This window comes from Macaca nemestrina, chromosome 12 (assembly GCF_043159975.1).
Source record: "Macaca nemestrina isolate mMacNem1 chromosome 12, mMacNem.hap1, whole genome shotgun sequence".
In the NCBI taxonomy this organism is placed as follows: domain Eukaryota; kingdom Metazoa; phylum Chordata; class Mammalia; order Primates; family Cercopithecidae; genus Macaca; species Macaca nemestrina.
The window spans coordinates 38,113,312-38,134,788 of record NC_092136.1 but is presented as its reverse complement, the minus strand read 5'-3'; the positions used below and the strand labels follow the sequence as shown (position 1 = coordinate 38,134,788).

The 21,477-nt window shown below is 36.0% G+C and overlaps 1 protein-coding gene across 1 annotated transcript in view; it reads right to left on the bottom strand.

Annotated features, from left to right (window-relative positions):
* Positions 1-253: 253 nt before the first annotated feature.
* The window catches only part of LOC105463286 (leucine rich repeat containing G protein-coupled receptor 4), a 108,678-nt gene continuing 87,454 nt past the window's right edge, over positions 254-21,477 (bottom strand). The window contains exons 5-18 of the mRNA XM_071074946.1: positions 19,892-20,107; positions 18,996-19,067; positions 16,833-16,901; positions 15,530-15,601; positions 15,275-15,346; positions 14,909-14,977; positions 13,323-13,394; positions 11,786-11,851; positions 10,935-11,006; positions 8,595-8,666; positions 8,173-8,298; positions 6,911-7,026; positions 6,245-6,328; positions 254-3,439 (exon numbers count right to left, since the gene is read on the bottom strand). Of these exons, the coding sequence (XP_070931047.1) occupies positions 2,163-3,439; positions 6,245-6,328; positions 6,911-7,026; positions 8,173-8,298; positions 8,595-8,666; positions 10,935-11,006; positions 11,786-11,851; positions 13,323-13,394; positions 14,909-14,977; positions 15,275-15,346; positions 15,530-15,601; positions 16,833-16,901; positions 18,996-19,067; positions 19,892-20,107 (2,455 nt within the window). The 3' untranslated portion in view covers positions 254-2,162. The remainder of the gene's footprint in view (positions 3,440-6,244; positions 6,329-6,910; positions 7,027-8,172; positions 8,299-8,594; positions 8,667-10,934; positions 11,007-11,785; positions 11,852-13,322; positions 13,395-14,908; positions 14,978-15,274; positions 15,347-15,529; positions 15,602-16,832; positions 16,902-18,995; positions 19,068-19,891; positions 20,108-21,477) is intronic.

The window sequence follows — 21,477 nt, the reverse complement described above, 5'->3', positions numbered from 1 at the left end:
TAAAGATTGAATCAATGGTTTTTCTGAAATTTCATAATCTGTTTTCCATGAGTATAGTTCAGACTTAGGATAAAAGCCTTTTTCTAAATTTCAGCAAAATGTTCTTATATATTTACAAATAAACATCAAAATGGTGTTTTCTAATGGTTACTTCCAACATTTCTTCTAATACTGTCCACTTAAAAATACTTAATTTGCTTACTTTAAAACTAAATTCATTAGTATACCTTGTTTTAAATTAAGGCAAAATAGATTGCTTTCTAAAAACTTTAATAATTCAAAACACTGAGTACATATTGTATTTCATACCATATAGCACAAAGATTAACACATTTTATATATCTGTTATTCTAGATTTTAAATGAATAAAATGAAAAATTTTCAATAACTTGAATTTTGGAAAAAACCTTTTAATTAGGAGTTTCTTACCAAGTTATGATTTAATATTTATCAGATGTGTAAATATACAAACATGATAGCAATTTTTAAAACTTGTAAATAGTTGGCCTTACAAAATTACAACACACTGTAAATAAATCCTTCCCACATTTTATACAAACTACATGATTTTGATATACAAAGATTCTGTTTTTATTACATTGACAATGTACAACAAAGACTATTTACAATGCAAAAAGTATATAAACCACAATTTAACAGTCTGCTACTGGCAGCCACTATAGTTTAGGAGGTAGCTTTAATTAAACGAAATGAACAGAAGCCACATTTCCCAACTTGTGTTCTAAAAATAATTTACATAAGATAAAAATTCATTATATGCACAGTATGTACAGTTTAATTATTAAACTGCAATCTAGCTGGACTGTTTTAGTATATTCAGAATAACTAATATGGCAGTGGGTTTGCTACTGATTTAGCACACTGTTCAAAAAACATATTGAACAAGTATAACTTTAAGACTCCACACAGTAATAGGTCTAAAGCCCATAGATGGGAATCAAGTAAAATTTTTAATTTTTGAAGACACAGGACTAAGCTTTATTCCTTCTTCTTCTATTTTTATTAATAACACATTATCTCGTTTAACCAGAGTTCAACCTCTGAGCTATTGAATAGGCTCTTTTGTAAAAAATAGTATGGGGAAGATGTATAGAAGTTTCCACATAATAGCACAGGTTCAAGATAATCCAGCTCACTAAGAAATAAACATAAGTACTTTGTGTCGTAATTACTCCCCGTTTCTTCTAATTAAATGCAGTATTGACCACAGTTTACTTTCTATATAATCTAAACTATTACTAGGTGACATACCAACAAATTGGAAAATATCAGTAGAGCCAATGATATTAGGAAGTATTCATTAATGAGAACGTTACATGGAGCCACCAAATCCCTCAGATACTATTAAACCCCCACATTAGTTAGTGGTTTAGCCAAATCAACTAAACCCACACAGCAATTAGTCTTTTACTTTTTTCCTAGTAGTGTAATCACAACACACTTAAGAAAATATTACTGATTGGACCAAAGCAATGTATAATGACTGAAAACAAATGTCCAGCTTTTTTTTTAACCTAACAGCTGTTAATATTGTTTTAAAAACATCTTCAGGTTTTAGATTTATAAACTGTTTAAACAAAATTTATGATTCTCTTATGTCAAGGATGGCAATTGAAAACATAATAAGGTAATACCTATGTATACTCTCACAGTTCTAGCTGGGACAGTCCCTTTTTTGGCCCTGCAGTAAGTTGTCCTGAGATTAATGATGAAACATTAGGTAAAATTAGCAAGATATTTTCTTCAGTTATAGAAAATCACATTTTAAAATATATTTTTTTAAAATATTAACAGCTATTCTTTATCTTGTGCTTAATTCACAAATAGGTATAAATTTGCTTCTTACGGATCAGAAAAACCTAACATTATATTGCTATACTACACCTAAGATCCTTTTCAAGTCATGCATTTGTTTCAAACAGACCATACATTGCTTGGACATTGCATTTTTCACCAATTTATAATTTAGGCACCTGTTCTTTGAAAATGACTGGTTTGAGAAATAAACTGCCACCTCTCCTTCTTCTAAGTGACACCAGGCAGTGATTATAGAAGTGCTTCCCAGATGAAAGATCAGAATAGGGTTCACTCTATAAACACTGATTTTGGTTGACGGGGGAAACAGTTACACACATAGTAGTTCAGTCTTTAACTCTTGGTAGATTGTAAGCATAGCGCACCAAAGGGAATCCTCTACTCTGGTAGAAGCAGGCTCGTCCACAGGCCTGCACCTGGTCAGAACTGTCTGAGACAAAGGAATCTTCTTCATCTGCGTAATCAGAGTGGGCCGACTGTGTGCCACAGTCAGACCAATAGCCCTCCGGTCTTTGGCAAGAAGCCACTGCCAATGCAGGACAGCTGTGTGATTTTATCAAGTGTTTGCATGATACTGGCTTTGTTAAAAGAAACGATTCGCAGCAGTCGCAAACAGTCAGGTTACCCTGCAAATGTGAGTACATGCCACAGTCGTAGTAGAAATCCTGTTCCAGACAACCACCTTGGCTACTGATGGAAACTGAAACTGATCCACTTTTCTTGGTAACACGTCGCTTCAGTAACTTCCAGTCTTCTTTAAACTTTGGGTTGAAGAAAACATACAGGACTGGATTTAGGCAAGCAGGCAATGGAAAAAATATCAGAGTAACAGACTTCATTATTTCGGGGCTGATAGAGATTGCAGTGATCAATGGTGCAAATGAAAAAAATGCCACAGGGCAGAAAAAGATGCAATTGGTGAAGATTAGCCAAGCAACATGCTTAATCATGCTAGATTGTGAGTTTTCTGAGAGGTCCTCTTTTTCCAAGTTGCAGTATAGCTTAGTGTAGATAATGGCCATTAATAAAAATGCTAGTGAGTTTAATAGCACTAAGGTTACAGTGAATCCTAATGATGGCGTTTCACCTGTAGGAAATGGCAAACAAAGGGGTGATGCAGAATATTCCCCTCTGTGGAAAAGGGGAAAACAGCCTGCTACTGTAGCACCTAGGAAAGCCAAAAGGGCAGCAACCCGGAACTGTTTGAGATGATTGCTCTTCCCATTTTTCATTACATCTTTTGCAGATAAGCTTCTTTCAACAGTTGCTAGCATTAATAAAAATATGGCACTTTCTGAGGAGAAAACTGCAAGAAACCCAGCTACTTTGCAGCCACTGCCAGTTTCCCACCAAATGCCAAATTCAGCGAATCTGCCCCAGGACACAGCATCAAGAAAAGTTAGGATGCCAGTATAGATTCCCATGAATAAGTTAGACACAGAAATCAAGCCTATAAACAATTTGGACGAAGGCAGTGATGTACAAGATGCAAATGTTGTTAAAATAACAAGTAGGTTGAAAAATAATGCAACCAAGAAAATGAACCACACAGTAAGACGAATCATCCAGCTTCCCAGTAAATATTCACAGGGCTTAAAAGCACCTAAAACAAAACACAGAGAGAGAGAGAGAAACAAAAGATAACTTAGAAAACAATTTAGAAAATGATATGGCTTGATAGAAAAACTAATGATATAGACTAATTAAATCTGCTCTCTACTTGACCAAAACTGAACTGATTACGACTTCTAAGATAGTCTGGTCATGGACCAGGCTATTTTTAAAATACACTGACTTTAATTTCTTTTATTAAATATTTGATAAGGCTATAAATATTTCTTTTATATTAAATATTTGATAAACAGTGATATTTAGGTGAAATTTTTCATTTTTTCTTGCATCTAAGCTAATTTACATAGCACAAAGTCTAGGGCATAAGAGGTATTTGATAAACTGAGGGTCTGGAATGAGATGGTTCATAACTTGCTACTCTTACCTTAAGAAAGCAACTTAAAATTGTATAAATTTTAACCTGTATTAATTTTCTCACTTGTGAATAATAATGCCTGTTTCATACACTTATGCAGCTTAAGTAAAATTATACACATAAGGAACTAAGCAGGATGCTGGATATACAGTTAGACTTCAATAAACATTAGCTCCCTTTTCTTCTTCCTTTCTAGCCCCAATATACTTTATAATCATGTATGTATATGGATGTATCCTCACATATTTTTTTTTTTTTTTTTTTTTTTTTTTTTTGAGACGGAGTCTCGCTCTGTCGCCCAGGCTGGAGTGCAGTGGCGCGATCTCGGCTCACTGCAAGCTCCGCCTCCCGGGTTCACGCCATTCTCCTGCCTCAGCCTCCCGAGTAGCTGGGACTACAGGCGCCCACAACCGCGCCCGCCTAATTTTTTGTATTTTTAGTAGAGACGGGGTTTCACCGTGGTCTCGATCTCCTGACCTTGTGATCCGCCCGCCTCGGCCTCCCAAAGTGCTGGGATTACAGGCGTGAGCCACCGCGCCTGGCCCCTCACATATTTTTTATACATTTTCTTATGGCTTTCAAAAGCAACCTGATGAAGCAGGTTAAGATAGTATAATTATCCCCATTTTTCATCCAGAGAAACTGATATTTCAAATCATTTGATTGGCCTGACAAACGCCATTCAGTAAGATAATATAGCTAGGACTATACCTCGGTGATGTTAACTATTCATACAAAGCTATGTACAATAAAATCCTACATAATACAAACTAGCATTGCAAGAACTCATTCAGTCACTGAACTGTATGTTCCAGTAACTGACTTTCACATGTTAGTTATGACACGAATTACAACTGTTTTACTGAAAAATTAGAAAAGAGAAACAAGATTTTGACTATGAAACACAAGAAAACTATGTATTACAATTGTCTAAAAAACATGTTATATGAACTGTCATGAAAACCATATATCCAATAAAATATTTTAAATTGTTAGAATATTCACAGACCTCAAAAGCCAGTTCTGCACCATTTATCTGACTTCCAAATAACGTAAGAAACTCTTATTTTAATTTCCTTTTTACTAACCCTTCAGGAAGTGCTAAGAGAAAGCTCATTATCATCTTTATCTCTGTTATCTAAACTCATCCTTCATGGAAGGAGGGGTAGCTCATCCATCTGAGAGAACAGGAGACCTTTTGAGAACACTTTTATGGGTGAGAAAGGTTACTTCTCCAAAAAAGCCTGGGAAGCAGCCTCCACCCAATCCCTGTCTTTGGAAGCCTGCTGCCTCCTCTGGTGCTAACAGAAGGATCCCAGCTCTCCTCCACTTCCAGCACTTCCAGCTTCTGCAGCAAGCACATCGTGTCTGTGTGTTGCTACAACTGAGTAGGGGGAGGCAGGCCTGCATTTCATTCCATGGCAGCCCAAGGAGATGAGCTCAGACCAGCTTTCCTCCTGGCCAATCTCCAAGTTTAGATTCGGGGTGGAAGAAATGGAAATGCCTCACGTTCAAGTCCAGCTTCCCCTTTAAGAAACCTGTTCCCTTCTCATTGGATCATCAGTTCTTTATGTACATTCTCTGGCACATGAACTCCAGGGAGACAAGTAAGCAAGCTGCACCCCAACCTTTAAAAATTAGTATAGACACTAACACATAATAAAATAAATTACATAAACTTAGATGATTCTTGCCAATCGCAGTCACTTATCTGGTAAACTTAGAGCTTATTCTCTACAGAAGAAAGTATTCATAAAATACATATGCAACCCTTTAAGAAGCTCACGATTCTGCAGCAATCACTAGTGAATCCATAATACTTATAATTCCGAGTCATAAAATTAATGTCCAGATGATCCTATGATATTATACTAACAAAGGAATCTATTTTGTAGCACACAATTTAACTAAAATATTTAAGCCTCCCTTTTACAGTAAAATTATAAATACATCTTCTCTAGTAGATTAGGCAGACTATGACAATCATGACCAAATATGTGGTGTCAGTTTTATAACTTTCCCAAAACTACAAAGTTCAATGACGTAAATGAGGGGAAATAAGGAAAGGCAAGGCTACATTAAGTACACACATACAATCTTCACAGACTACTAACTGATAGAATTAGTCCCAGAGTTAAAGGAGCACTTTCTTAAGAAAGTGCCTCTGAAATTCTAATGTGTATAACCCTCACCTGGGGGAGCTTGTTAACATACAGATTCTGATTCAGTAGGTCTGGGCCTGAGATTCTGCAAAAGATTCCTAAGCTGCTGGTTGGTACACAAAGCACAAATCAGAAGGCTTCACGGGATCCTCTAGTACCATCCCTATTACAGAAATTACATCTATACCCAGGATATTTAGATATATTTGCCTAATGTTTGTTTAACATGAGTAACTGTGAAGAAAAAGGCTGGGCATACCTGTTGAAGGTGTACAATGGATAATTATTTGACTATGTTCTTCATTTTCAACAGTGCTTGTGACATTTGCTGCATCAGCAGTACCTAAACATATAACACAAAGCATGTTTAATTAAAACCTTACGCAACTCAAAAGAACCATATTTTCCTGCGATTTTCTCTGTATATAAGTGTGAGTTCTCCTTATAGAAGGTTCAGTAGCATATTGAAGATGCTGGTAGCATAGCGAATGCCATTTTTTTTTGGTTTTGGTTTTTCTTAGAGACAAGGTCTTGCTCTGTTGCTCAGTCTGGAATGCAATGGCACAATCATAGCTCACTGCAACCTCGAACTCCTGGGCTCTGCTCAAGGGATTCTCCCACCTCAGCCTCCCAAGTAGTGGGAAATACAGGCACATGCCACTATACTCAGCTAGTTTTAAAATTTTTTATAGAGACAGAGTCTTGCTTTGTTGCCCAGACTGGTCTCGAACTCTTAGGCTCAAATGACCCTCCCGTCTTGGCCTCCCTAAGTGCTGAAATTACAGGCATGAACCATTGCGCCTGGCCAGAGAATGCCATTTTTCTCACAGATTTCCTATTGATCATTCACAAAGGGATTATAATAACAGAAACTTTAATCAATGCCTTAAAGGAGTGTTCTGTTTTTCAAAACTCATGCACTTGCCTTTCTCCTGTGCCACACTGTGGTCCTGGAGGCTGTTATCTTCTGTGTTTAAATTTGCATAAGAGTCACAACCCCAAAATGCACAGCACTGATAAGCATATGGTACTGATAAAGACCTGGAAAAAAAAATTGTAAAATCTACACTGAATAGCAACTCCACAGATACAGTTTTGTTCTGTAAAAGTATTTTAAACTTTGAGAATCCCAGCCTAGGAGTCAGAAAGATCTGCCATGTGCTTTACGCTGGTCATTCATCCTCTCTGGGCTTCAGTTTCCTTATCTGTGAAAACAGCTCTGATATCAGATGACACCGAGACTTTCTCCCTTTCTGTAAGATCTCTCTTAACAGTTGGATGTAAATCAAACTGTTTAAAATTTAACAGCAGTACTGCAATTTAAAGTAATATCTTATGACTCCTTTTATAAATGTATTAACTATGCTCAATTTATCATATGAAACTGATAGTTTCACTTAAAATTAATGCCCCAGGTCATTTGTGAATTTATACCATTAAATACATTTACTTTGTTTAAATAAATGTAATGAAAATATTTATTTTCTTCTGCAACAATAATATTCTCTCTCTTTTTTTAGAGACAAGGTCTTGCTCTTGTCACCCAGGCTATAGTGTAATGGTGCAATCACAGCTCAGTGGAGCCTAGAACTCCCAGGCTCAAGTGATCCTCCCATTTCAGCCCCCTGAGTACCTGGGACTACAGGCACGTGCCACCACATCCAGCTAAGTTTTGTACTTTTTGTACAGACAGGGTCTCAGCATGTTGCCCAGGCTGGTCTTGAACTCCTGGTGTCAAGTGATCCGCCCACCTTGGCCTTCCCCAAAGTGCTGGGACTACAGGTGTGAGCCACCATGCTCGGCCTCCTAACAATATTCTCCCTCTATTATATTTAATGTAGTCCCCCATAACTCTAAAATTTTCATGAAGTACTATAGCATTGTATCCGTTTTCTGTAGGCTCACATTTACATGGTTTCTGCCATCTTATTGCTAATGAAAAGTCCACTGTATTAAAAAACCATTCTAATAGCCCCCATCAAGGGCTCCAGTTCACGTTCTTAAAAACTATGGAATAATGTTCATGTTCTATTTTTTACCAAATTTGCAAAGATTGAGGTAGAAAAGAAAATACCCTTAAATTATAGCCTATCATTAAATCTGAGAACCACAACAAAAAACCAGGACACTCTATAATTTTGGAGCCTACCATAACTTCAACAAAAAAGAAAAATAAACAAAACACACCTGAGGTTAACAAAGTCTTTTGCTGCTAAGGCTTCTTTCAGCTTGAAGTTGCCCACAAGTTTCAGTTGATTTAGCCCATTCAGGCCTTCCGTAGGAAAGGAAGTTAATTCATTGAAACTTACATCTCTAAAATATGAATGAGACTTCAAGTTAATGCCCAAGATAGAAATCACATGAAAACATCTGTACATGTATTAACATCATGAATATTAGATCCCTAAGATGAAGTTCAAGTAGGGTGCTAAAATGATAATTCTAGCATGTATCTTGCCATTTGAGAAGATTTTACTATAAATACAGCTTAGTATTTATACAAGGGAATAACTAAATAGAAAAATATTTTGATTTGACAATGTTAAAACAGATGTTTCTACAGCACTAGTTACTACTTTCATGACATTATTGTGTAATCATCTACTTACAGGTTAGTTATTGGCCCAAGTGTGGCAAAAGCTTTACTGTGAATTTCATGTATCAGGTTTCTACTCAGATCTCTGCAATTATAAGAGTAACATGTTAATCTTTCAAATAAACACTCAAAATGCCACTTAGACTATACTTTAGAATTAGAGGCAGTAACACAATATTGCTGATAAGATAACAAATATCTTCAATCTCGCCCAGCAATATTTTTTTCATGTTTATGTTGAATGCCTCTCCTTCACAACAATGTATTTCTTGGAATATGTTCCGTACAGCAGTAATTCTAGCTGGCATCTGTTTCAAAACAGTTGTGAATTTTCCCACTTTATCATTCTGATACCAATTCAAAAATATAAATGATATGATATAACCTTTGGTACTGCTAACTCAGTGAGGAAAAGCCCAGTTTCTGAAAAAGCTGAAAATAAAAACAGACTTCATATTATTTGCCTTCTCAAAGGTTATTGATAAGGCCCTGAGAGAAGACAAACAATCAATATGCAAACAAGAGCATTCCAGGAGGGCTGCAGATACCCTTCTTTTCCTAAGCAGGAAATAAACATTGCATCAACAGTAGAGCCAGCTCCGTATTCAGGAACATACCCTGAGAAATTCTGATATTATAGAATTAATAAAACAGAAATAATCTACAAACACACTTACACTGAACCTTAAAGGAAATTTAAACACTGAATAAATTCATTCTGAGACACATTTCATAGATAACAAGGAAACTCAACACACTTGGTTCCAAATTACGAAAAGACCAGCTTCTTACTGTCACTTATCAGTGTTCTAGAAGTGATGGCAACTAGAAGCCAGTCTTCTTCCCTATGACTGCCCAGGCTTCCAGAAAGTTAGTCTACGACTTGCGATGATCCAGCAACCCAACTACCAATTAAATATTTTCTAGTAGAGTGTGTGTCATATTTCTTAAAGGGGATATACTAAAAAACCATATTCAATACATATAATTTCACTTCACTGTCAATTTTTCAAACTTTTTCTATAATAGAAAAATGTTGTGCTGGGCAAGGTAGCTCACACCTGTAATCCAAACAACTTTGGGGAGGCCAAGGTGGGTGGATCACTTGAGCCCAGGAGTTTGAGACAAGCCTGGGCAACATAGGGAGACCCCATCTCTACAAAAAAAAAAAAAAAAAAAGAAAGAAAGGAAAAAAAGAAAAGAAAAAAATTAGCTGACATTGTGGTGTGCACCTGTAGTCCCTCAGCTATTCAGGAGGTTGAGGCAGGAGGATTGCTTGAGCTCAGGAGTTGGAGGCTGCAGTGAGCTGTGATTACACCATTGCATTCTAGCCTGAGTGACAGAGTGAGAGACCCTGTCTCAAAAAAAAAGAAAAATGTTCACTAATTTAGTGTACTATGTTTCTGCACTAAAGTTCTAGGAATATAATGAGTGGCAAGCTTTGTCTCAGTCACCTCTATATTCCCAAGTACTTATGAGAGTACCCGGAACAAATATGTAGTCAAATACAAATGATTTTTTAAATAAGTGCTTCTGTGGCTTATGAACTCTATTTGCCATGACAGATACTCCAGTGCAGGGGTCAGCAAACTTCTTCTGTAGAGGGCCAGATAGTAAATATTTTCACCTTTGTGGGTCATATACTCTCTGCTGCAACTACCCCATTCTGCTATAGTGGGGTGAGAGCAGCTTTAGACAGCACTTTAATAATAAAGACCTGGCAGTGTTCAATTAAACTTAATTGATGAGCCAGGAAGCAGACTGGATTTGGTCCACAGGCTGTAGTCAGCCTACCCTTGCCCTAAGGAATTGGCAAACCTCACTATTATAACTTGAAAACAAACAAGCTACATCACTTCAGTTATACACATTACACATTTTTCTATTTGCCAATGAACAATTAGCTAAAGTAAAAAATATTGAAAGTAGATTATTTATAAAGTTGCAAGTCTAAAAATCTTGCAATGCGTAAAATAATATTTTAGGAAAAGTCTAAAAATAATATTTACTGAACACAAATTATATTTATATATATCTTTTTTTTTTTTTTTGAGGCGGAGTTCACTCTTCTTGTCCAGGCTGGAGTGCAATGGCGCAATCTCAGCTCACTGCAACCTCTGCCTCCAGGGTTCAAGCGATTCTCCTGCCTCAGCCTCCCAAGTAACTGGGATTACAGACATTCACCACCACGCCTGGCTAATTTTTTATATTAAGTAGATAGGGTTTCACCATGTTGTTCAGGCTGAAATTAAAATTATATCTTTAAGTATATCTAGTAACATGGAAATCATAACAACATACTAACATAGTTTGGAAAAAACTTATTGTCTTTAATAATCATAGACAAACTTACAGAATCCTTAGGGATATCAGGCCTTGAAAGGTGCCTTCCTTTATTTGGTAGATCTGATTACGCTGTAAAGAACTAAAGAAAAAAAGAAGAAAGAAGATGAAGATGAAGACAAAGACGAAGAAGAGAGCAGGAGGAGGAGGAAAGAGAAAGAGATAGAGAGAGAAAAAAGTTATGCTCTATTTTGAAAAATAACATTATAACATTTCTTAGTTGAGTTTTTTCTAAGTTTAAATAACTATTCTTATGTAACAGTGATCTTGTTGAAAGAGAACTGCCCTTTTCTCATCTATAAAATGAAAGAGATTAATTGGTATTTCATCCCATATTATACTGGGAATTAATTGGTATGCTATCTAAACTTCCCCATCAACCCCACTCAGGCATAAGAGAAGGAAGATGATGCAGGGAGAAAAGGAACAAAGACAACACAACTATGACAAATATCATAGGAATAAAGTTACAGGACTAAATAGAGTGAAAATGGGAGAATTAATGCCTCCCTCTTCCTGTCTCCCAGCCAACTTCCACCAGTACTGTCCAACACAGGATATGATGGGAACTGGCATTCATGTCTGGTTTCCCTCAATAGCTGGACAAGTTTTCATTTTCTATTTCTTTTAAAAAACACCAACTTCCCCCGCATAGTGTTTCATGGGATGCCTGATAGGTAAGTGCCTAATACATGCTGGTTGCATGAATACATCTGGTTCAATTTGACATGTTATGTATGGGAACATCTGATTACAGGAATTTCTAATTTCTTACTATTAAAGCCATCTATTAAAAATAGGAAATGCTCAACAAACTAACAATATACCACAGCAAAAGGAGTAAGTCAAAGACCAACTCACATTTCTTCCAGAGCATGGCAACCATTAAAACTTGGAAGGTCTCTTATATTGTTGTAAGACAAGTCCCTTAAAACAACGGAAATTAACAAATTAATGCTATGTTATCAGAATATTATATTAAAAGAGTGGTACTCAGAAGCATTGAAAGCAGAGTTAAGATAACTAATAAAGAGATATGCCTGAATAAGAAAAGCAATTATTTTTTCCTAAGACTTGTCAACTTTTCAAATACCTCTGTGATACAATAAGCCTAAGACTGATGAAAGTTCAAGAATATATTTTTGAGCATAGACACTATAAAATATGTAAAAATACATTTATATAAAGTATATATATAAAGTATATAACATAAATATATAAAATTAAATATGTAAATATAGAAAAATATAGAAAACATATAAAATTTGTTGGTAAAGCTACATTTTTTAAAATTTGTATTTATACAGTTTAAAAATTTGTATTTTTTCAATATTGTTTATCCCATAAATAACTTATATGTTCTTTTATTGAAAAGCTCTAAGAGAAATGGTATGCTTATCAACATTTTAAAAAACATTTATATTACATCAAACACCAGAACTATTTAACTTTCAGTCCCACTGCAGTTTTTCCTCAACAGTGATCATTGTGTTTGATACACCACTACATCACTAAATTATAGTCATGACCTACATAACAGTTTTGGTCAATAACAGACACCATATACAATGATATGGTCCCATAAGAGTATAATACCATATTTCTGCTCCAACTTTTCTATGTTTAGACATACAAATATTTACCATTGTGTTACAATTGCCTACAGTATTCAGTACAGTATTATGCTATACAGGTTTGTAGGCTAGAAGCAACAGATTATATATAGCCCAGGTATGTAGAAGAAACCACCAAGGTTTGTGTAAGCATACTCTATGATTTTCACACAATGACAAAATTGCCCCATGACACATTTCTTAGAATGTATTCATATTGTCAAGTGGATGTGTGACTTTACTTGCTTAATCAATCAGTCATTTATCTTGTTACTATCTCCCACCACTGAATACTTATTAACAACTTAATAACTTAATTGTTTATTCTGGTGACATTTTTACATCCTTTATTTACTTTTAGTTTCTAGGTCAGCCTAAAGTTTTTAGAAAGCTACAAGCTTTAGTTCATTCCTGATTGAATAAAGATTTAGGCTCTGCTTAGGTTGCAGATGACAGAGAGGAGAATATGAGGAGATACACCCCTGGACAAACTAGAATAAAGACAAAGAGTCAGGATGAGAAAAAATTAAGAAAGAACCTAGCTTGGTTTTACTTTGTTCAAATAAAGTCACAAGTATATGATATATTCATAATCCTAAAACCTAATTCAAATGCATATTGCCCACCATGGAGATGACTCAAATATCTGCTCCTTTACAGAAAGGGAACAACAAAGTAGTAATTATACCTCAAAACCACCTTATGGAAAGTAGATCCTTAAAAATAAACATGTGTGACTATATAAACAAAAGGTATGAGGGGAACGGAAGAAGAATCCAACTTACAAAGTCCTAAGCATCTTTTGTTCTTGACACAAATTATTAGGTATGCTGCTTATCTTTGTACCTGTCAAAGTCCTGTGGAAAAACATTATTCATGTAATAATTCAACTCAAGAATAGTAAGCAAAATTTATTCCCATATAGAAAAATGATAGAAAAAAAGTGCTCACATATTTACATATGGACTAGATTCTATACATCCCATGGCCTAATTATTCCATAAAGTTAGACATGCAGGAAAGTGAACTGAACCCCAATGTGATATCATGTCCACAGGAACTCAAAAACACTTGTGACATTAGATGCTGATATTGTCCAGATGACGGGCTTGATTCTCCACATGGACCAGGAGGAAAACACTAATCTACAGTCACACGGTCTGATCACAGTTAATTGCAAGTTGTCACCTTCTTACACCCAAGACCTTTGAAACCAACTTGCATTCTGCCCCCAAACCTTGTTTCTGTCTTGTCTTTCAGTCAACCTGGGTCAGCATTTGCAAATGTTCTCTTATTCCTCTCCCTTCTCTAGTCTATCACCAGTTCCTGTTATTTTTTCCTCTGTTGTGTTTCTAGCATCTAATTCTTTCAGAAAAAGAGTGAAGTGAGGCAGAGAGGGATGGAGGAATCTCAGACAGACCACACTATTTGTCCTGGTGCAAATCCAGTGATGGATTAAAGATCTGGAGCTCTCATAATTCAGTGTGTTCATCTGGTCAGGCGGACTATTCCCATGGCTGCCTCACTGTTCTCCCCATCTCTAGTCTCTTTCTCCTTACCCTCCTCACATTACCTGCTCGAACATTCTCAACATCTCCAACTGCCTTAAGAGTCAAGTTTAAACTCCTTACCTCAGTGCTTCCCAAGTTCTTTTTAAAAAAAATCTTGTCACATGTGACCATTGTAACATTTAAATGGCACGCTGAAGTAAGACTCCTGTGGCTAGAGGCCCTAACTGCCTCAGGCCCCACCTGACTGTCTGAAGGGCTGAGGTCATCAAGATCTTAAGTGCACCTGTAAACCCAGGCACAGACCACTCACTGGGAAACTGCCACAACCAAATGTCCAATGTTCAAGGCCTGTCATTGTAAAGTCTAATCACAAACAATTCTCCGATGTCTCCATACCACCCCCATCCTATTATAAACATGTAATTCTAGCTATATTTGCTCATCTATATGCCATCTCTGAGAATACTTTTGGTATTTCCAGTTTTACTAATCCTGCCTTAAATAAAAGAGTCAGCTCTGGGAAACCTGACAGTATTCAAACATTCCACCTCCTTCGTGAAACCTTCTGTGATAGTCTACATCGATTGCTCCCACTTCTAAATTCTGAAAGCACTGCTTCTAATTTGCCACTTCGTTGCTGCTTTGTATTTTCTGTGAACTTCTCAGATCTTATCCACATAATCAGCTCTACTCTGTCTAAGCTCACTGACCCCAAACCCAATATATTCTTTTCCATGCATGAAATGTACAAAGGGAAACTGAAGGAATCAACATAAACTGTCACTAACAGACCCTGGCACCCTGCTAGCAGTCCAGTAGTGTTATCTTTATACAAGCCCTCTTCAAAGGGCCATACTTACAGACTTTCCAGGTGGGCGGTTCCTGTAAGATTGGGGAACTGCTGCACCATGCTTGCACCACGAATGACTCTTTAAGAAATTGAGAAAGACAAAGTAATTTTAATTTTTTTCATATTTTATCTTTTAAACAGTTTAAAATTACAGTGCAACTATAACTAAAAATAAAACTAGTTTCATCTCTTGAATGTACTTGAAAGTGTGATAACGTGGCCAAGTATTCACAAAAATAAGAACCATTATAAATTCTGCCCAAGGGAGAAAAAAATTTTAAAGATTTTGTTTTCTGGAGTTCCAGTAACAAATTATTGTTTTCCACTAAAACAACTGTATAAATATCCAGGTTTGTTTTTAAATTCACATACTTACAGGGAATGAAGATCAGATAAATTGTGAAATGCTGAGTTCCCCACATAAGATAGAGGATTATCATACAAATGTCTGTGAAAATACCCAAAAAAAGTAACATGTTCATATGTTCACAGGCAATCTAATATTAAATCTATGTTCACAATGTACATATATCTAAAAGTCTGAATTTTCATTCTTTATCTGGATGTTTGGCATTGTAAAGACATAGCTTCACATAATTATACGTTAAAAGAAACTTTCAAAAATACTTACATAGTTCTTAAGAGTGGGTTACCATCAAATGCTCCATCAGGAATAACAGAAATAGAATTACTATGAAATCCTCTAGAAAGATAGGAGAAAAGTATTTTGAAATACATTAGCCTCTTGTGAAATAAAATCCAAGTATCTACTGCAATTCAGCATTATATAAAATACAACTGATAATGACTACATGAAAATTTTCAAAAACATAGGAAATCTCAAATTTTAATTTTATCTAATCTTTTTCAGTATCATACCTAATTCTTTTTTAACCCACTGCTTAGCCTGGTATCTATCAGATCCCTCATATGCATTTATCTGTTGCTTCAATATAGAAAAAAGCTTTAGACTATGAGAAACAGGTGTTCTAACCTCCAAATCTCTCTCACTGTAGCCTGTATTTAGTCTCTTGGCAAGGCATCTTAGAATGTTAACCATTAACTAGCTCATGACACACAGTCCCTGTTGTGCCATATACAGTCACTATCTCTACCCATGACAAACCCAACGTCCAAAATGTTCCCTCAGGCTGGGCACAGTGACTCATGCCTGTAATCCCAGCACTCTGAGGGGATCACTTGAGCCCAGGAGTTTGAGACCAGCCTGGGCAACATGATGAAATCCTATCTCTAGAAAAAATTTAAAAATTAGCTGGGCGTGGTGGTGCATGCCTGCAGTCCCAGCTATCCAGGAAGCTAAGGTGGGAGGATCACCTGAGCCTGGGAGGTCAAGGCTGCAGTGAGCTGTGATCACGCCACTGCACCGTGGCACCCCAGCCTAGGCGACAGAGTGAGACCCTGTCTCAAAACAAACAAACAAACAAACAAATAAAAAGAAAGAAATAAAAACAAAAATGCTCCCTCATTCCTGTGTTTAAATATTTTTATTCTTTCAAGTTCAGTCAAACTCCTTCCCTTTGGTGATGCTTTCTGCAGTAACTCCAAACTTCAATTAGGTATTCTTCTGGAATGATTTATTTATCCTATTCATTCAGCATTTATTTCTACCTAGAAACAGCTATCTGTCTTAACATGATCAGTTTCCCCAGTGAGACTAAGACTGCAAGCTCCTTAAAGGCAGACACTGTATATCAGGCCTTCTTGTTTTACCAGCATCTAACCCTATACAGCGATCTATACTCAAAATTGTCTGTGCCATCAAACACAATCCAATTGTATGATTATTTGTGTGTTTGTGTGCATGTATTACAATTATATGCAATGGAACAAGATGTGCTAAAATCTCATTGTCGGAACATTAAATGGTGAGTTTCAGGGATATGAAGACATAAAGAGAATGAAGCAATACTCACAGCTCTTTTAGGCTAGGAAGGGCTTTAATAGCCTGAGGAAATTCCCCCAAGTTATTATAATTCAAGTCTCTAGGAAAAAAAATGGGTGAAAATATATCAAAATATTAAATAGTGGTCATAATTCATAAGGCATTTTGTTACAGATATATATTTTTTAATCACATCCTCTGTATGGTAATCTTTCTTTACCAACCATATCATCATTCAAAACCAAAACCATGTAGGAGTTTAACTGAATTTACACCTTTTCTTACAATACTGAACAGAGATAAATCATTCTTCTTCCATGATGTTTTTAGGTCAACAAACTTACAAGTTCAAAGAATTTTCAGAATCATGTATTACTGATGCATTAAATACATAAACCATCTGAATGGTATTTCTCTGAAAATTCATTATAGAAAATAATTCATTGAATATCCATTTGTAAATGACAGCATGAAACTGAAGTTTCCATTTGGAGTTCACAGTGGCTTCCTGAAATTCTGGTATAAGAGCAGCTGACCTCAGTTCCACCATCAGCATGATGACCTGAGATAAGAATAATCAGAAGGAGGCTAGGCGCAGTGGCTCACGCCTGTAATCCCAACACTTTGGGAGGCTGAGGCGGGCAGATCATGAGGTCAAGAAATTGAGACCATCCTGGCCAACATGGTGAAACCCCGTCTCTACTAAAAATACCAAAATTAGCAGGGCATGGCGGCACGTGCCTGTAGTCCCAGCTACTCAGGAAGCTGAGACAGAGAATCTCTTGAACCTGGGAGGCAGAGGTTGCAATAAGCCGAGATCATGCCACTGCACTGTAGCCTGGTGACAGAGCAAGACTCCGTCTCAAAAAAAAGAAAAAAAGAATAATCAGAACGACAAGGGTAGATTCACACAATTGTTGTCCTCATATAGGTTATGAATTATTGGGAATTTTATATTAGTTAGGGGACAGATAAGCCATAGTGATCTGCACTAAAAAAGTCGTCTTAGTTCTGAGAGTGTTTAAAGTTTAATTTCTTTTAACATAAAGAGCACATTGGCATATGATTAGCATGATTGACTTCAGAATGAAAGTAAAATTTAAAAAGCTCAGCTCCTTTGAGACCTATTTTGTTTTCCTTTTCCTTTTTGTAACATAGAAGAAAAAAATGGCAAATAAAAATTTAACTGGGAAGAGGTTTAATTTTAACATAATTGAAATAGTGTACACAGCCTAGGATTAGGAAACCTCTTCAATCTTTTATTTGTAACACTGAAACTCACACACTTAGCAAAGGAGATCTGAGTTTGGAACTACCTTCTACAAGATTTTCAACTTTCATATATCCATTGAAGTTTCCTATCCTCTAATTTAGATAGGAAAGTGAATTAATAGAGTCCTAAAAGGTTTTAAGACTTCTCATTAATTGACAGTTAACCAGAAAATTCATCAAATAAAATACTACAAACCCTGAGCATTCCAATCAGGTTTTACTCACCCATGTAATTGAGACCTTCTCTGAATCATTTACTCATCACAACAGCAAACATTACATTATCTTTGAATAAAGGCAATAAAGGCAACTAATATAGGCTAAAAGAACAAAAATAAAGATCCTTCTCTCAATTATACACAGCTGCACAATGCCTTTTACTTATATAGTGGTGCAATGTACAGTTGAAACAGCCAGAGGTCTCAAACACTTTAGCTAGTGGAAACAACAACAAAAGTATCACAGCAAAATATAAAATCTCCGTTTGTTACATGTAAAAGCAGATATAGTATTCAAACCCAGTGTTAACAATTAGAAGGCAACTGAGGTCATAGAAAAAAACAAAACTATCCAGAATTCATTTTAGAAATTTCTAACTTCCAAAACTGTCATACATTTAACAAAACCAACATTTCTGGAAAGGTATACATCTTTGTAGATTGAGCTGTTTTGAATGTGTAGATTGAGCTGTTTTGAATGTGCATTCTTTGGGGGGAAATATGCAATTCATCCTTTGCCATTTTTAGCCATGGACTTAGACTAGTATTCATAATTGGGTTATTTGATAGCAAGAATTTAGTCAAGTATCAAAGTGAATAAGAAGCTGAACTCAAGGCCAACATTTTTTTCTTTTTCTGTAATGGAGTACAAAACTGCACTTTCAATATCACAATGCAGTTGCCTAAAATATGAATATACTTACAAGGTCTCCAGGTTATCTAGTCCATCAAAACAGTGTTGACTCAGGCTTTTAATTTTATTGTTATGAAGATGCCTATGGAGGAAAAAAAAGCATAAAATGACTTTTCAATTTCCCATTGGCAACTATTATCGTTGTTTTATATGTCTGAATTGGTGTATAAAGGAATGATGTAGCTAAACATATCAACAGTTGACCACAGAAAACAAGTGGCATTGGGTAGTTATCTCTTGCTATGTACACTGCACAGACTCACTAAACATAGAATACCCCATGGAAAGAGAGAGTATCTCTAATGGAAATGTGGTATGTACATGGAAGATTATTTAATATTTACTCATCAAAATAAAGTTTTGATTAGCTCTTAATTATATGAAGCAAAATTTGATGAGCTCTCCTACTGAGGACATGAGGGTAACAGTGTGGAGGAAGTGTAGTTTACACCAGTGAGATCTCTAACAGATTTTAAAAGAAGTGCTACTTTGTTATGTCTTGGAAGATTTAAAAAGCACTGCATCCCATACTCTCTGAACAAGTGGAAAACACGAAACATCCCTGGGACTAACTTCTATGGCCACCTTGAAATGATTTCCCTTCTTTTAACATTGAATACGCTGCTGGGACACAAGTAAAAGCTGTATGAATGTGTGCTGAATGACCTAATTTATTCTCATGATTACAACTGGTCATTTATCTTAGGGAGATTAAACAATTATCACCAGCTATTAATTTTTTAAATTCTCCCATTCTGTTTAATCTTGTACAAAAGCAGCTCCCTCAAGCACTAACTATTCAGGAGCATATTCAGCGAGGTGCTTTGATAATAATCTGTCAGAAGAAGCCTGTTTTTGCACCCCAATTAACACAAATATATGGAATTAAAAGGGTTAGATACTTACAGAACTACCAGGCTTGAAAGGTTGGTAAATGCAAAGTCAGGGATGCTTGAGATCTTATTGAGAGCCAGGGTCAGTGCCTGTAGGGTGGGCAGATTGCTGAGGGGGTGCACGGGCACCTCTGTCAAGCTGTTGTCATCCAGCCACAGATGCCGTAACTGAACAAGTCCTTCAAAACTGTCCTCGGGGACTGAGGTAATATGGTTGGCATCTAAACGCCTAACAGAAACAGAAACAACCATGTTCAGTAACAAATTCTAGTGAAATGAGTCAGTTCAAGTCTCACAACTCAAAGCTTTCAAAACAAAAAGGACTTATAAAAATGATCATCTTTAATTTTACTAGAAGTCCTCATAAAATCTAATAACTTTTTCATGATCAGTATTGTATATGAAAGTCAGTTCTTTCTCTTCCTTCGTAAGAATGGCATGTATCCAAATCTATATTCTTCAACTATCTTTGGCTAAGAAGTAACTTTATAGCAGAAAGATATATTAAAAAAAAAAAAAAACTTGCAAAGTTCTTATTGAAATTATGTTTTAGAGCATAATTATCAAACATACAAAAAAAGAGAAGAAACTAAGCTGACCAAATAAGCTACTTTACTTCCAATGTTACATTAAAACTACTATTAGACATTAAATTTAGTTGCTACTCTGATTCTATACCAAAGGGAAATATTAGAAAATACTTAAAATTTTTGTATAGCAATAAAGAATCTAAATAGATTTTCAATCATCCTTATTACCTCTAGGCAAGTTAAAAATGTAAGTGCCATGTACAGGCAAAGCAACTTTTTCCTCTTCTCTTAGCAGTTAAGTGCTTTTGAAAAATCAGTGTGCTAAAATTAACAGTTATTAAGAAAAGGTCAAATTATCTGTTGGAAAAATCAAGCAGCTCCTCAAATCAATGTTACTGTGGCTTAAAAGCTTCTTCAATTTTTCCAAAAATTTTGGAATTAAGAACACCTTACTAATAGGATTACTAATATTTAAAATTAAGTCCCCATCTGAAAATCAGGAAACTAAGTCCTACGTATTATTGTTGGCACAACAAGATGTAATTGTTGGAATAACTGCTTTTCAACACAAAGACAATCTGCTATTAATATGATGACGGACACTATGTGCCAGGCAAATCACAGCTTTCCTCACAAATCCCTTGTTGATGCATCTTCATTACTTATATTCATGCCTCACAGCCTTGAACCTCTTTGTGAAAATTACAGAACACACACACACAAAAACACTGGTTAAAAATTCAAAATGACAGCATCTTTTTAAAGAAATAGTTTGACAACTTTCAAGTTGAGGAAATTCTGAGTTTTAGAGTGGTTTTTGTGCCTCCTGTTTCCTTATGCTGTTCCAACTTCAGTTCCTGCCATAATTGTCCGTTTCCACCACAGTCAAGTTCTGGGCCCCTGGTCCCAATTAACTGCTCCCAGCCCCAGATGCATTTTCCCTTCCTAATGACGGAATAGCATGGGTTAAAGACCGTTGGTCCTGGTGAGTATCTGATGAAAGCTTTCTTTCTAATAGTCAAGATATCTGAAAGAACACTTGAAAAGGGAGAGCTTAGGACACTGAGCA